The 14,939-nt window shown below is 37.8% G+C and overlaps 1 protein-coding gene across 1 annotated transcript in view; it reads left to right on the forward strand.

Moving 5' to 3' along the window:
• gnb1 (G protein subunit beta 1) overlaps positions 1-14,939 on the forward strand; it is a 35,142-nt gene that overhangs the window by 14,318 nt on the left and 5,885 nt on the right. Inside the window, exons 2-9 of the mRNA XM_005800140.2 lie at positions 6,664-6,770; positions 7,540-7,578; positions 7,700-7,806; positions 9,567-9,630; positions 10,509-10,671; positions 12,394-12,460; positions 13,331-13,532; positions 14,651-14,867. Coding sequence (XP_005800197.1) covers positions 6,714-6,770; positions 7,540-7,578; positions 7,700-7,806; positions 9,567-9,630; positions 10,509-10,671; positions 12,394-12,460; positions 13,331-13,532; positions 14,651-14,867 — 916 coding nt within the window. The 5' untranslated portion in view covers positions 6,664-6,713. The remainder of the gene's footprint in view (positions 1-6,663; positions 6,771-7,539; positions 7,579-7,699; positions 7,807-9,566; positions 9,631-10,508; positions 10,672-12,393; positions 12,461-13,330; positions 13,533-14,650; positions 14,868-14,939) is intronic.

Genomic DNA, 14,939 nt, shown 5'->3' on the forward strand with positions numbered 1-14,939 from the left:
TTATATACTAGGGCAAAGTGGCCAAATTCAGCATGTTTAACCATAAATGAAAGTATTATGCAAAATTCTTGTTTGACTTAAGATTATATACTAGACAGCTTTATATAGTGCAGAATCTATTATCTATTTATTAGGATGATTTCCAATTAAAAGAGGTGATTCACCAGGCCTTGCACAACAACAAATTTTTCTACGCAATAAATTGACTAATAAACTAATTATGTACACAGCACTCCACATTGGACCTGTGTAATAATTAAAAATAAAACACAGCCAGAAACAAACAAAATGGAAATAATCACACATACACAAAACCATAAAAAAAAATGGATTATGTCTCCCATGACTGCAGTCTGCACATTTCTACCCATGTCTTATTTTTTTTGCTTTTTTGGGGGGGTCGGGTTAGCCTACTGAAACTATTTTTGATTACTATGATTTCTAGTGGCTAATTCTGATTCTTATGAAGTCTGTCAACAAACTTACCCTTCAAAAAAATTTGCAAAATGGAAATTTAGCTAATTTTTAATTTATCATGTGATTAATTACTAATTTCCACAAGCTTAATATTCACTTCAAAAACACAATTTTGGATCATAAACATTAAAATTTTATTTTATAATTTTCACTTCATACATCCATTATTTTGTTTGGCTTGTTTATACAATCACTAAAGTTTAATTTCATCATTTATCTTTGGTATTTGAAGGCAGAGGGGAAAATTCAAACTTAAAATTGGATTGTACCCGATGACATAAGCTCATCTGCGCTGTTTCTCAAAATGTAAAACAAGATATTCCACTTAAGAATGTGGAGTAATGCATTTTAAGCAGAATTTGTTCCCTAACAAACTGAAGCCAGGTATGGGATCCAGCTGTAGAAACTAGAAACCACTTCTAACTGTTTTTTTGATTTGCTTTGTCGGTTTCTTTGAACCTGCCTCTCAGGATGTTGAGTGTAACCTGTTACTGTAACGCAAATGATTGCATAGCTTGATTCAAGCCCTGGGGTGGACGCTGGCAAGTCAAGTAGTAGTGAAAGAAACCACCAAGTGATTGTATTTGTAAAGTGTGTGTGCTCTGTCGCCACATCCGCTGAGTGTTTTGACAAAGGGAAGAGAGATGAACACAGCTAGGGAACACCCATGAAAAGGAAGCGTGCCGCTCATAAATGCCTTGTTCATGTGTTAAGGTGTGGAGGCAGATGGGCGATTGTTTGTTCAGGCAACTGCGTTGGCTTCAGAAACCACTGCAGTTTTAAAGTGTTTGTAGGAGCAACAAATTAACTGCACCAGCAACTGGCATTCTGAAGCACCAAGGAAAGTTGACGGGAAGAGTCAGGCACGCAGGACTGGATGCAGCCCTTCAAGAAGGCACAGGGTGGGGCAGCTGGTATCCATGCAGGAGGTGTAAATTATTAAGGTCACCATCTTTCCAGCGCCTTCATAAACACCATTTTGTTGAAAGGGGTTGTCTGGAAGTTGGTAAAATTAACAAAATTAAAGATCAAAGATTTATACTATTACGTAACTACACAACTTAGACTTACTCTTACTAAGCCAAACTTTCTTTGTAATCCAGGATGGTCTGCTCACATACACTATCAGCGAAGTATGTAAAGTAGCTCATGGTAAGTTATTTGAATAAAAGCTTAAACTGACTCTCCAGTAATAAGAGGAAGAAGTTATTTATTGTTTTAATTGTGTTAATGTAGACATAACGTTTTGGGAACTTCCAGTACAACTACATGTTGGAGTGATAAGCACAAGTCGAACAATATTGGGCAACAGCTTCACTGACCAACTGACTATTTTTTTTCTCCCTTAGTCTGTATGTCCTGAAATGTTGACTGCATCAGGCTAAAAGCTAAATTATAAAAGACCCATCATCTAGCTCAGGGGTGGGCAACTCCAGGCCTCGAGGGCCGGTCTCCTGCAACTTTTAGATGCATCTACTTCAACACACCTGAGTCAAATAATGAGGTCATTAGCAGGACTCTGGAGAACTTGACTGCAGTTAGGAGGTGATTCAGCTGTTGGATTCAAGTGTGTTTGATCAGGGAGACGTCTAAGAGTTGCAGGACACCGGCCCTCGAGGACCAGGATTGCCCACCCCTGATCTAGCTTCACTCTGATCAGACTTTGACAGACACAGGGACACTTGCATGCCTTGCTCCCCTTTACCAAGGGGTTAATTAGCAGCTCCCCTCCCAATTGTCCTCTGCTTGTTCACTCTCATTAGTTTAATCTGGCTGTGTCCTCCAGCTTTCCTCTCTTGCCTCTATCCTCTTGTGTGCCAGAACATCTCTCTGCCTTCCCCTCTCCTTATGTCATCAGGGTGACAACTAATGTCTACTCCAAAAAAAACTACTGCCAAACCCCATTTATAGCATCTTATGATTCATATCCCTGTGCACTTGGTACAGTAGCGCTTTTGTTGAGCTTTAATGGAGAGGTTCCGCTCCAGCCCTATTGTATGTAAAAGTAAAAACGTTGAGGTTTTTACTGAGTGACATGTTATTGATTTAATTGCACCTATTAAGAACTTAATGTAAGATTTTATAAATTGTTGGGTTTTTTTGTTTTGCTTTCTAGTAATTATTTTTCTTCTTGTTGCCCATTATTATCAGTTATTGATGTAATTAATTAGTTACATCAATAACTGAGGATATACAAATGAGGATGTGTGAAAATGCACTGTGCATATATTATGACTGCTGTTTGGGAGGAAGAAATAACAATGAACTCTGTGTCTGTATGGAATCAAATTACACTTCCTCTCTCCTTGTCACTGTTGCACTCGAGATGTGGGAGCTGATAGGAGTGGCTGGAAAATGTGAAGTCTGCTCCCTTCCTCCTCTTTCTCCTCCTCCCCCACCACCTAACTAAAAATAGCTGGCAGAAAGAGAAGGCAGCAAAGTCGAGGCTCTATCTGTTGCGCTGCCAGTGGTTTCTACACTCCCACCACTAGCAAAATGGGAAAAAGAGATTCCTCTGAATCACACCACTAATGCTAAAACTGATCATCACCAGCGAGGGGTTCTGCTTTTATTTTGCAGCTTTTGCATTTAAAGTACATGGTATTTGAACATTTTGAAACTGGCCTGTTCTTGAGATTTGTGTGTGTGTGGAGTGGGGGTGGGGGGTGTTGGATTCGGTTTTATCTTGGAGCACAAAGTCTGAAGAGTAAGAGCACCAAAATCTAGCCAGTTATTACTGAACGGATGATTATCTCTTTCTTAAGCATGTGTATTTAATGGTTTCAGTTAGTGGAAAAGGTTAAAACACTGGAATGTGCCTGATAAGTTTCATCGATCATGTGTTTCTTGTTTAACTCATTAACACCTGATGCAACACACTGGGCACCAGTGTGAACAATTCCTCTACTACTTGAAAGTCTAAAGGGGGAAATATTAACATGGTTGGTTGTAAATTCATATCTACAATTAAAACATTTTTTTAATGCAAATATATAAAGTTGATGTCATTTAAATCTAACAGCTATTTGTATAATTAACATTTCTAGGTTGCATGGTCAGAAAATGTACGTTCACTGAAAATGCAACAGTCAGGATTTTGTGGCCACTTTTTCAGTGTCTGGTTTGTCTTTTAAGAATTGTAACTTTTTTTCTAGATTTTATGTTCTGAGGAATCATTAATTATTCATACTAAAAAGCAGAGAGTACATCACACTGAGTGTGGAATCACTACAAACAACGTTTACTATTTTAAAACACAATTATTACAGGGTTTACATTTTAAAATCTTTAGCATCTTTAGTTATTGGCACTGCTAGCATCACCACCTTTGAATTTCCTGGAGAATGCAGTTCCTTTTCTCGACTCTGAGATCGCTAATATGTTGCCAGCATTTTGAATGGCAGAGGTTTAAAGCTCAAAAGAGTAAAACATAGCAACTTTGCTCTTCTTTCAGTCTTCCTGTTGTCTGGTGAAGTCTGCTTTGGATCAAATAGCCCCTTTGCCAATTCAACAAAACGTTCCCAAGGAGGGCACAAATAGACTTCCTGTATCTTGTGGCTCTGGAGTGGAAATTTACATTGTCTTCCATTAGCCACAGAGTTGCTAGTGGAATAGAAGTTGTGCCATTGTGTATTTTCCTTTCTCACAAGATAATCGTTTAAAATGTCATTATTAATAAATCTTTAATCTTCTTGGTTTTGAGGAAATTTAACAATATACCATACATAGATAATTCTCCCCCTATATTCCTGTTTTTTTCTGAAATATAGGTTTGCTTGGGTTATTCCTTTCCATCTCTGTGTTAACATGGAGACAAAACTTAAAGGAAGATGTGTTCTTCTGCTTCGTAAACGAAGTGCTGGTGCTAATGATTTAGAGTTACAGCAGAGTGCTGCGCTGTGTTCAGGTTTCTCCCACAGGGGAATCGAACTGAAGCACAGCTGAGCCCTGTCTCAGCAGGTCCTAACAGACAGAAGCGGCAGATCCGGCGTATTGCTGCGCCTGACAATTCTGTGGTAGAAATTGTATCCTGTTCTTTTAAAATAGCAAATCCACCACTGTGGATTGTGAAGCTTTCCCCACATTGTATCCTGTTCAATGTGGGGAAAGCCTACCCACTGTCACACCTGGCTGGGGGTGGGCGCTTATTTTTCATATCCAAATAAAGTTGATTGCAAAAGGACAAAACTGGAAAAGAACAAAACGGCAAAGGACACTAAAGGCACCAAAGATTGTTGTTTTCAGTGAGACCCGATGACTCTTAGATAAGAGAGTTCTCAAAAGTGGAAAAATGTTTGAGTTTTTGACCAACAGTAAAGTCAGAAAGTGGCCAGACCCAGTTACCAAACCAATCACCAATTTGCCAACTTTACTTATAAATGCAACTGCTTATAAACCACACCTTTAAATCTGGTGTATCATTGACTTTTGGTCTCACGAAAGGTTAAAACTGTCCTATTGTAGTAAGAAGTTGTGAATCTCAAGTCTCGTCTCAGACAGATGTGCGTAGCAGTCATGACTGTGATTCACAATAGTGGTAGTGAAACACAGTTGACCTTAATTTTAGGAATATTCTGAATATCAAACATTTTTTAGTTCTGGTTATTGTTTTGGGTAAATTTTCCTCATTTAGTTTAAACTAAAAGCCCAATGCTTTCACAGTAGAAGTGTGCATAGAAGTATTTCTAAACTTTCTCAAACAGGAAAATAAAGTCTAGTATTTTAAATATAACCATATCCTCAATATGAGTTCTGGTTTTTGTTGGCATCAACATCACTTTTCTTTTACCCATTGCCCTTAGGGTTATTTGTTCAGAAGATGAGAATACTACAGCAATATTATCCATGTGACGTTTTCATCGTGAAGATTAGGAGGCTAAGGCACCTTACTTAGATAGACCCATTTAGAAGCATTGTCCAATCAGGTGACAGATAAAGTCTCAGGCGCATGTAGGATAAGGTGTTCATTCAGAACGTCTCATCAGCCTTCTGGACAAAGGACATAAATCCAAACCGAGACGCAGCGAGGTGAGGTTATAACACTGTTATTGCTGTAGATGGGTTGAGTTGGGCAGATAAAGTTAATTCATTTGACTCTAGTTGGTTGTATATATTTTTTAAATTAATTTTAATTTATGTGCAACGTTTTGTGTACAGTAACTGAAAGTAATGGAAAAAGGGCAAGGTATATAAATGTCTTTTTTTTTTTCCTTAAGTTGAGCAACTTGACTGAGCTATAAATGATGTAACTAAAGATGCCATTAGATGTCTCATTTCCTGTTTTTATGCCTTGCAATACGGCAGCTTCTTTCATTTAACTTATTTTCTAACAAGGCCTCAAAGCCCATGGTAATTTTTTCTAAATTTTCTGTTATCCGTTTATTTTGAACGGCTAGTGAAAGTATCGCTGTTAAGAGGGTGAACCAGAGGATTGGGGTCAGCGGAACAGCCACTGCTTTTAGGATCATCAGCAGGTTTTGTCTTAACCGGATTTGGCTGGAGAAGCTGAATCAACTGTGTCCCAGGATTACAGGAATGACATTGGAGGGCAGTTGATAGTCCACAGGCCAGAGCGTTGACGCCTTTCACCTGCGGCTACAGAGGTGCAGGGAAACCCTGGTGGTCTCTTTTTTTATATATATATATATCTGACACACATCCTTAATTTTAACAAATTATTACAGATATGTTTAGGCCCTCTATCCAAGGGTTAGGGTTAATGCACACTTTTTTACACTTTTTTTTTCTCCCCCACTCCCTCCGGGTCCCCTTTGGTATTCAAGGACTTGTAATGGCCACTCATTGTTCCAAGTCGTTTGCCTCTGTTTGGGTGAAGAACGAACAAATTCAACATCCTCCTCAAATTTGTTATCTTAAGCCTTAAGTAGCTGCCTTGTGCTTGTTGCTAGGTTACGGCTTCAAGCTGGCAAGGACAAGTCTTGAGCTGTCTCAAAAGTGATTCGAATCCACTTTGTCTGAGCCACGCAGAAAGGATAGAAGAGAAACTGCATTTTGTTGACCTGCTATGTCCATAAATTTGTGGCATTAGGGAAAAAAATAAAATGTTTACCAATTACTAAAGCGTGAACTAACCAGCGTCATTAAAATGCAATCTCCAAGTGTTCATACAGCTGAAAAGAAAGCAGTTGTATTGATGTTAGGCTTGTCGTTTCTTGTCTTCTTTAGATCGGCAAGAGTCTAGGCGGCGGAGAGAAGCACACCATTAGCAGAGGAAAATGAGTGAACTGGATCAGCTACGCCAGGAGGCTGAGCAGCTCAAGAACCAGATCCGAGTAAGTCCCAGTTTTTCCCATCTTTAGTTTTACTGAGGTTCCAAATCCAGACTCACCACAGTTTTTCAACTTTCTACTTGTGCTGCTACTAATCGCTTTGTAGATTGAAGATTAAATCTGTTACTCGCATATATAGGGCTCCAACTAACAATTCTTAGTAACTGATTAATCTGTCAATAATTCTGACGATTAATCGATCAATCTGATTTTTGTATTGAAAATCAATTAGCTAGCTACTAGAAATACATTAAAATATTCAAATGGATGGTTCAATTCCTTTATAAACAAGAAAATAAACATTGTATTACCTAAAATGCAATAGAATATCATTCCCTTAGGATATGCTAGATCATTTGCAGCTAAAAATACTCATCTGAGCTCATCTGTTGATTAACCAATTAATAATTGGAGGCAAAAGGTTATTAATAGGAGATTGTGTTGCAGAACTAGGTAAAGCTAAAACTGCCACTTGAGTTCTTAAATTAAAATAAATATATTTTTTGTACAGTTTTGGCTTAATTACTCCTGTGAATGTGTTCTTACAGCAAATGGCTTTTTGTTTGTTTATTATAGTTAATGGTTAAATTAGTTGACGATTACTTGAATAACCAATTCATCACAATTAGTCTGATTAATGGTTCAGCCCTACTCTAATAAAAATGACGCTTACTCACTTTTCACATTGGTTTTCAACTTTATTACTGTTATTTGCAAGTCAACCCCCCTTTTTTTGTGCGTGGTTATAACTGGGTCTTTTTTTTTTTTACAGGATGCCAGGAAAGCGTGTGCAGATGCTACCCTGTCTCAGGTAAGAAAAATCATTCATAATCAGTAACTGGCTTTCATTTTGTTTTCGATGGTGTTCACTCTGGCCACATTAGTACACATTTTGAGGGTCGTCCTTTCTGTCTCATTTTGATCCTGCTTAGATCACAGCAAACATTGACCCCGTTGGCCGAATTCAGATGCGGACTAGACGGACGCTGAGGGGGCATTTGGCTAAGATCTATGCCATGCACTGGGGGACTGATTCAAGGTAAATTCATTCAGTTGCGTGTGTGTGTTTTTTGTTTTTTTTTCTCACCAATCCTGTCTTCCTGGTCTGATTCCAGGAACCAAATGTGAAGTGCTTTATTTTTGTGAGTTGCTTCCTCCTGAATGTAAAATGAGTTCACCATGACGTCCTTCAGTCCGTTATCTTCAGTTTTACTAGTCATTTTTGATCGATTATTACAATAACAATACTCTTGTCTGTGCAAACTGAAAATAGTAAAACATTTGTTGCTGTGAGAGCTGATTGAACATGTGCTGGAAGCTCGAGTGTGTGCTGTTTTGCGTCTTGGTGTGTCATGTTTGTGTTCACTGGGATGTGGCATGAGGGTAGGGAAAATACTCAAAATGGAGTCAACCTTTGTGGAAGCTGGGGTTGAGTTTGATCACCAAAGCCCTTCCCTTAGACTTGTACTCTTTTCAGCCAGCAATGTATTTATCGGTGTTGCTTGAATCAACATGGTCACTTCAACATTTGTCTAGTCACGACAAAAAGAAACTATTGCCTTCAGCTAAAGTAGAGTGGTTATAAGATTAGTAAACACAGAAAACACAGACACTGTTTACACAGAAATTGGAACTATGTTTTTTTTATATATATATAGAGTGATAGATTTTTAACTATCTGAAAAAGTCCCACTCTTCTACACAAAAATGTTTCATTATTCAAATCAGTGAGACATTAAGTTTTGTGATTCTATAATGTACTATTTTTCTCTAAATTCATGTAGATTTTTCATAGGACATGAAAACATGCCACATAATAATCAGTTTTGAATCCTCAAAACATCTTTGACAAATTATGGCTGCAAAATAAATCGTATAACACTTTTCTACGTTATATGCCTAAATGCTATTTTGTAGAGTAATCTGTGAAAATAATGATAAAGGGAAACCTTAAAAAGAAAATAAGCACATTTAAGTCATATTTTGCCTGGTTGTTCTACTTTTTTATCATTCTTCATACACAACACTAGGATGTTTTTAACCTGATTCAATATTTAACCACAATATTGTTTTTAAAATGAGAATTTGGTAAATAAAACTCATAAATGCTCTTGTCCCCGAAAGTCTCCACCTCGTCTTCCCTTGAGGGGATGAGTGTCCCAAACCATTGAATCATTGTCTCTCAGCAGATGCCCTGACTCTTGCGGTACACAGTCTGATCCAAACTGGACATATTTCATTCCTCACAGTATACCGAAAGCTCCTTTGTTTCTCCTGCATATAATCTAAACAATACATTTAGCTCATGTCCAGAACAGATTAATCATGGTAAAGTCAGGCCTATGTTAAGCAGAATTGTCTTCATTTGAACTTATTACTGTCAGTACTGTAGTTAAGACTGGCACGGTCCCTGCAGCCCTTGCTTTGTTCAGAGCTTCTCCTGTACCAAAGTGGTTTGGGACCGTTGCTGTGGTTACTCTTGTTGGATTCACCCAGATACCAAATGACATCCACAGAAGGGACCTAAGAGGGCTCCGTAAATTAAGGTTGTTTTGAAATGGTCTTTATTGTGAAAACATTACTGAGGGGTGTTCTAAATAAATACATTTTGTGAGAAAATTGTCAATTTATTTCATAAAATTTGCTGTTTTCATTCTTAAAAAGTGCAGCTTATTAAAAATATTTAGGATATTTAAAATGTTCATGCCCCCTTTGCTCTAGTCATTTTTCTCCACAGGTTCATAGCAAAAGATTTAAAAACTAATTATTTCAAAAAAAATTCTGTCTGTTTTTCTGAAGGCTTTTGGTCAGCGCTTCCCAGGATGGCAAACTCATTATTTGGGACAGCTACACCACGAACAAGGTAAAAACCTCAGTCGTGTTGCAATTCTGATTACTTTATTTGTGAATAAATCATCTCAAAATATTTTAGAAAAGGCTCACAGTCTAACTGTTGTCGGTTACAAGCAACTAATTAGATGTAATTCCTAAACAAAGTAGATTAAAGACTTTAAAGACATAAAACAAGTCAGGTGAGCGTTGCTGTCAGAAGAAAGTAGCAGTTTTTGTTATATTTTCAGTAAATAAATAAAAAAAATCATGTAAAAAAATATTAACATGGAAAAAAACTTGAAATCGTAAGTTTTAATTATTTTTTTTTTTCCCTCCAGGGGGTCTTTTGTGGGCTCTAGAGTCCCTTATATGAAAGTAGGCTGACAGGAAAGGGGGAAGGAGTGGGGGGGAAGACATGCGGCAAATATCGTCGGGTCTGGGAGTCGAACCCGCGACGGCCGCGTCGAGAACTCAAGGCCTCCAAACATGGGTCGCGCTATCCCACCACGGCACGCTCAAGTTTTAATCATTTTAAAAGTTTTTTAAAAATGACCTTCAGGATTTTTTTAGACCAATACTATAAATTGAAAGTGGAGCAAGTGGAGTATTGAATGAAGGGATTTTAATCAGGCTAAAGTGTTTGTTAAATTGCTAAGGTTAAATATTTTCTACCTCTACATCAAAGCACATGCTATGGACTAACCTCCGAAATATGAACTAACCTCCTTATTTCGAAGGAATGTAATTTAAATTGACAAAGTCCTAGGCATATTGTGTTTGTAGGTGCCAATGAAGTGTTTTGTATGGAGGGTTTTGCGCCCTTGAAAGGTTAATTTTGCCGACTGAACTCTCTCTCACTCTTCCATCTGTCACAGCAAACTAATATTAAATCGTTCTGCTCTCCTCCAGGTCCACGCCATCCCGCTGCGCTCCTCCTGGGTGATGACGTGCGCTTATGCCCCTTCTGGGAACTACGTTGCCTGTGGTGGCCTGGACAACATCTGCTCCATCTACAACCTGAAGACCCGTGAAGGAAACGTGCGCGTCAGCCGTGAGCTGGCTGGACACACAGGTAGGCGGGACTTTTGGATTACCTCGATTCTGGTTTGTCTATCGGTTTGTTGACTATTTTGGTGAGTCACTCAAATTTATCAAGAAAGTATATGTTAAAAAGAAACATTTTTGGCATCATGCTGGTATGTTTAAGTCATGATTCTTGTCATGTTGGTTTTCCAAATGATACAAAAACTCAGTCCACTCAAAGTCAGAGGTTCTAAAGCCTTCAAAAAATTAGGACATGGTGTCAAAAAGAAGCTTATCACTGATATTATTGAGCAAATTATTATTTGTAAGTATTCAACAACTATTGAAACAATGTTTAACTCCATATTGCAGTTTTATATGTTTTGGGTTTTAATTAACTAATATTCTGCTTTCACGTAAGTGCATTATCTTGTCAATAACAAGTTGCTTGGTCTTGTTCCTCTAGATGCTGTGAATTAACATTAGGATAAAAACTTCATGACTTCATTTTGTCTAAACAAATCAGTGATTGCTGAATTTCCAGAAGCTTAACATTTGACAAGGCTGAATATATCAATCAGTAAAGAGTCAGATTTGTCTCACAGGACTTCATATTACTTGCAAGTTTCTTCCTTCTCATATAGTGAAGCTGTGAAATTTAAGGTTTTAGAGTTCCTATCCAGTCTTAAAAATTTCATTCATTTTCCAAGTATGGAACAAAGCTGAGCAGAGTAAATAAAATCATTTAATCCCCTAAGCTTCTTTCCCATTTCTACCGCCTGTAAAGTCAAAATCAAAGTGTTAGAAAAATCAGGGAAATTTTACTTTTTTCCGTTTGTCATTGGAGGCCTTTTATCTGCAATCTGCCTCATTAATCTTAAGTTTCAGTCCAGCTCATTGAGTTACTGACAGCACCAGGAAATGAAACCTCAAAACTCACAGCTTTCTTTGGACTTGACGATTTTAAACTATTGGTTCTTCAACAGGGTCTGATTTAGATTCCAAACAAAGCTCTGAGAAATATCTTTAAAACTTGCAAGCAAAAGTAAATGAAATATAACAAAATATGCCTTAAATTATCTGTATTTGTTATTGCAAAATAGAGTCTAATATAGGGTTAGTCAAAGTATTAATGTTAAAATATCCAGCACTGCCAAATCAGAAGCCAACTCCAGGATTGTATTGCTTCACGTTGAAGAAGCATCCAGATAAAACCCAATGTTTTGTACTTGAAAATCGAGTCTTCAGAAGTAAAGAATCTGTTGGAATCTCATTGTGTTTTTTTTCCCTTATTCTAAGCATTGTGATCACTGCGCCTAAAAGGTGTCGGTCCGATCTTTTTCATATGGGTTGGTGGTTAAACCTCGTATCATCACAGACTAATGAAAGTGTTGAGCACTTAAGCAAGGAACATTCATCTGATCAGTGTCACATGATGCAGGAAGTGTGTCAGCACTTTAGTTCCAGTTCCTTCACTACAGGGAGGGGTGAATGCACTCTGCCAGCTAGTATTGGATGAATTATGGAAGCAAGTCATGAACCAGGAGATGCCCCAGAGTGTGTTTTTTTTTTTTTTTTGTTTTGTGGAGAATTAGTCGATTCATCTCCCCTCCCTCCCACATGCAGCTCACATAGCCTCCTCTGTGGGTGTGATGACCATTTGAAGTCAGGTCCCTTCTTCTATACTAAGAAAAATAATATGCAGTCCTTATGACCTATAAGTTGAGAATACATATTACATTGGTTAATCTGCGGATGTGATTTTGTTCAGGTTACTTGTCCTGCTGTCGCTTCCTGGATGACAACCAGATTGTCACAAGCTCTGGAGACACCACCTGGTGAGTTGGGATATTGCAGCAATTATGTTACTGGACAAAATCGGTGTAAATGCAGACCTTAAATTATGTTTTGTCGCTATTTGAACATTGTAAATCACTTACTATTCCTTTAGTGTCAGTCTATGGTTGGGCGATAAATCAATCTTATCAATAAATCACATTTTTGCTTTTGGAGATTTAATTATTTGGAAATTGTATTTTTTTTGTCACCAATGCACTCCTTGGGTTTTCATAGTTAAGTGATATCAGAAAACTACCATCTTTTTTGACACCGTTTTACAGCTTATATTTATTTTGACTTTGAATTCAAGTTAACTCACATAAAAATTATTTAATAAAAATATTTGTCATTTTTCATTTCTTTTTAATGTAAAAAAAAAAAAAACAATCACCATTGGTTTTAAAAAAAATCTATCATATGGTCCAACCTTACATCAGTCTATATGGTTTATATAGATTTTTTGTTTGTTTGTATTTCTTTTTGCTTTGCCCTTTACCATACAAACAGATCCTGTTAGTATCATACAGATTTCAGTTTGGTCCAAATTCAAAATTCAGTTGTGTTCACACCTGGATCCAACTAGATATAGTTAAATTAGCTGCAAATTGTAATACAGTACAGTCAAATCACATTCAATGGTAATTGGTGAAGAGATCTTGAGATGATTATCTACAAGAGTACTATAAACATAAGCATCAGTTTTGGATTTCAGAAAATTCAGTCACTTCCCAAATATTGGGTTTGTTTTGGTAAAAACAAAAATTAGAAAACAACAGTTTATTTTGCAATCATTGCTAATTTCTCATTTTGAAGAGAACTTGTTTTGAATTTATTTTCACGCATTTTTAAATTTTTTGTTTTTTTTGCAGTGCTCTGTGGGACATTGAAACTGGTCAGCAGACCACTACGTTTGCTGGTCACACCGGTGATGTGATGAGCCTCTCGCTGTCGCCGGACAGCAGACTGTTTGTGTCTGGAGCCTGTGATGCCTCAGCCAAGCTCTGGGACATCAGAGAAGGAATGTGCCGGCAGACCTTCACTGGCCACGAGTCAGACATCAATGCCATCTGTGTACGAAAAACACACACAAACCTCACATATATAGATTTGACCAGGGTTACTTGTATGTCAGCGCCCTTTTATTTGGACTGAGCAGCTAGTTTGCTTGTCAGAGCGTGCAGTGATGATTCGATTGTCACACGACATGTGCGTCAATTCCTAAATGCCAGTAGGCTCTTATTTTGACAAAGTTTTTATTTTTCTTCTCATAGTTTGTTGTTGGGGAATGTAGTTATTTTGACACTAGTAATATCTACTAGCAGGTGCTTGTTTTGATCACATAAACTTATATTTTGTAAGTTGGCTGGCCTTAATAGGCTTCTGAACCAAATCAAATCTCTAAGGAACTGTTGTGTAATTAAATTGTGTCCAATTTGAGCAAAAAAGATTCCTTTTGAATATCTATCCATCCATTGTCTATAACTGATGATGCGACTGTTTGCAAGAGACGAGATGGGTGCCTTAGAAGATGCCTGAGGAAAAACTAACACTCTTATTTTTGGATGAAAGATTTACTTCCTCTTTTAGCAAAGAAGTTGTAAACAGAAAATGATTTGAAGGCTATTATAGGCGACAGAAAATCTCATCTGTAAATTGTGTTAAACATAAATTGCTGGATTAAAATGTTTCTCTTTGTTTAATTAACCATTTGAAAAGGATTTGCACCACACTGTGTTAGAATTTGCCTTTTTGTGGGATACGTTTTCATCTCCTGTTAAATGCAGTGTAAACAAGGAGGGGTGATAACGGCCCCAGAAAGCTACCCCGGTTCCTGGAAGAGGTTGCTGTTGTGAAAACATGCCTTCTCACCATCTCCATAACTTTCAGAAAACACTTGACTAGCAAGAAAAACTAATTTATGTTCACGTTTTTTAGTTTATGGGTGCAGAATTAAAAACGAGGAGACAAATTAAAGCAACATGTCCTGCTGTGCATTGGAGTAACCTGGGGGAAAAAAGTCTCCTTTAAAAATAATTACATTAAGTTTATTCTGCATATTAGATGATTAAAATTAACTGTACTCCCTGAATGTCAACATAAGATTGTCTGCAGAGAAATTGTTGTGAAAAATATATTTTTATTTTATTTTATAAAGGGATACGAATACTTAGTTTCCTTTCCTTTTGCAGTTCTTCCCCAATGGCAACGCCTTTGCCACGGGCTCAGACGACGCTACCTGCCGGCTGTTTGACCTGCGTGCCGACCAGGAGCTGATGGTTTACTCACATGACAACATCATCTGCGGCATCACCTCCGTAGCATTCTCCAAGAGTGGCCGCTTGCTGCTGGCTGGCTACGACGACTTCAACTGCAACGTCTGGGACACTTTGAAGGGCGACCGCGCAGGTGAGCCATGTTGGAAAAAATGCTCTGAACTGAAACGATGCGCGGCGGCAGAACTCGACTTCCACCGCCTGT

This window comes from Xiphophorus maculatus, chromosome 1, assembly GCF_002775205.1.
Source record: "Xiphophorus maculatus strain JP 163 A chromosome 1, X_maculatus-5.0-male, whole genome shotgun sequence".
NCBI lineage: Eukaryota > Metazoa > Chordata > Actinopteri > Cyprinodontiformes > Poeciliidae > Xiphophorus > Xiphophorus maculatus.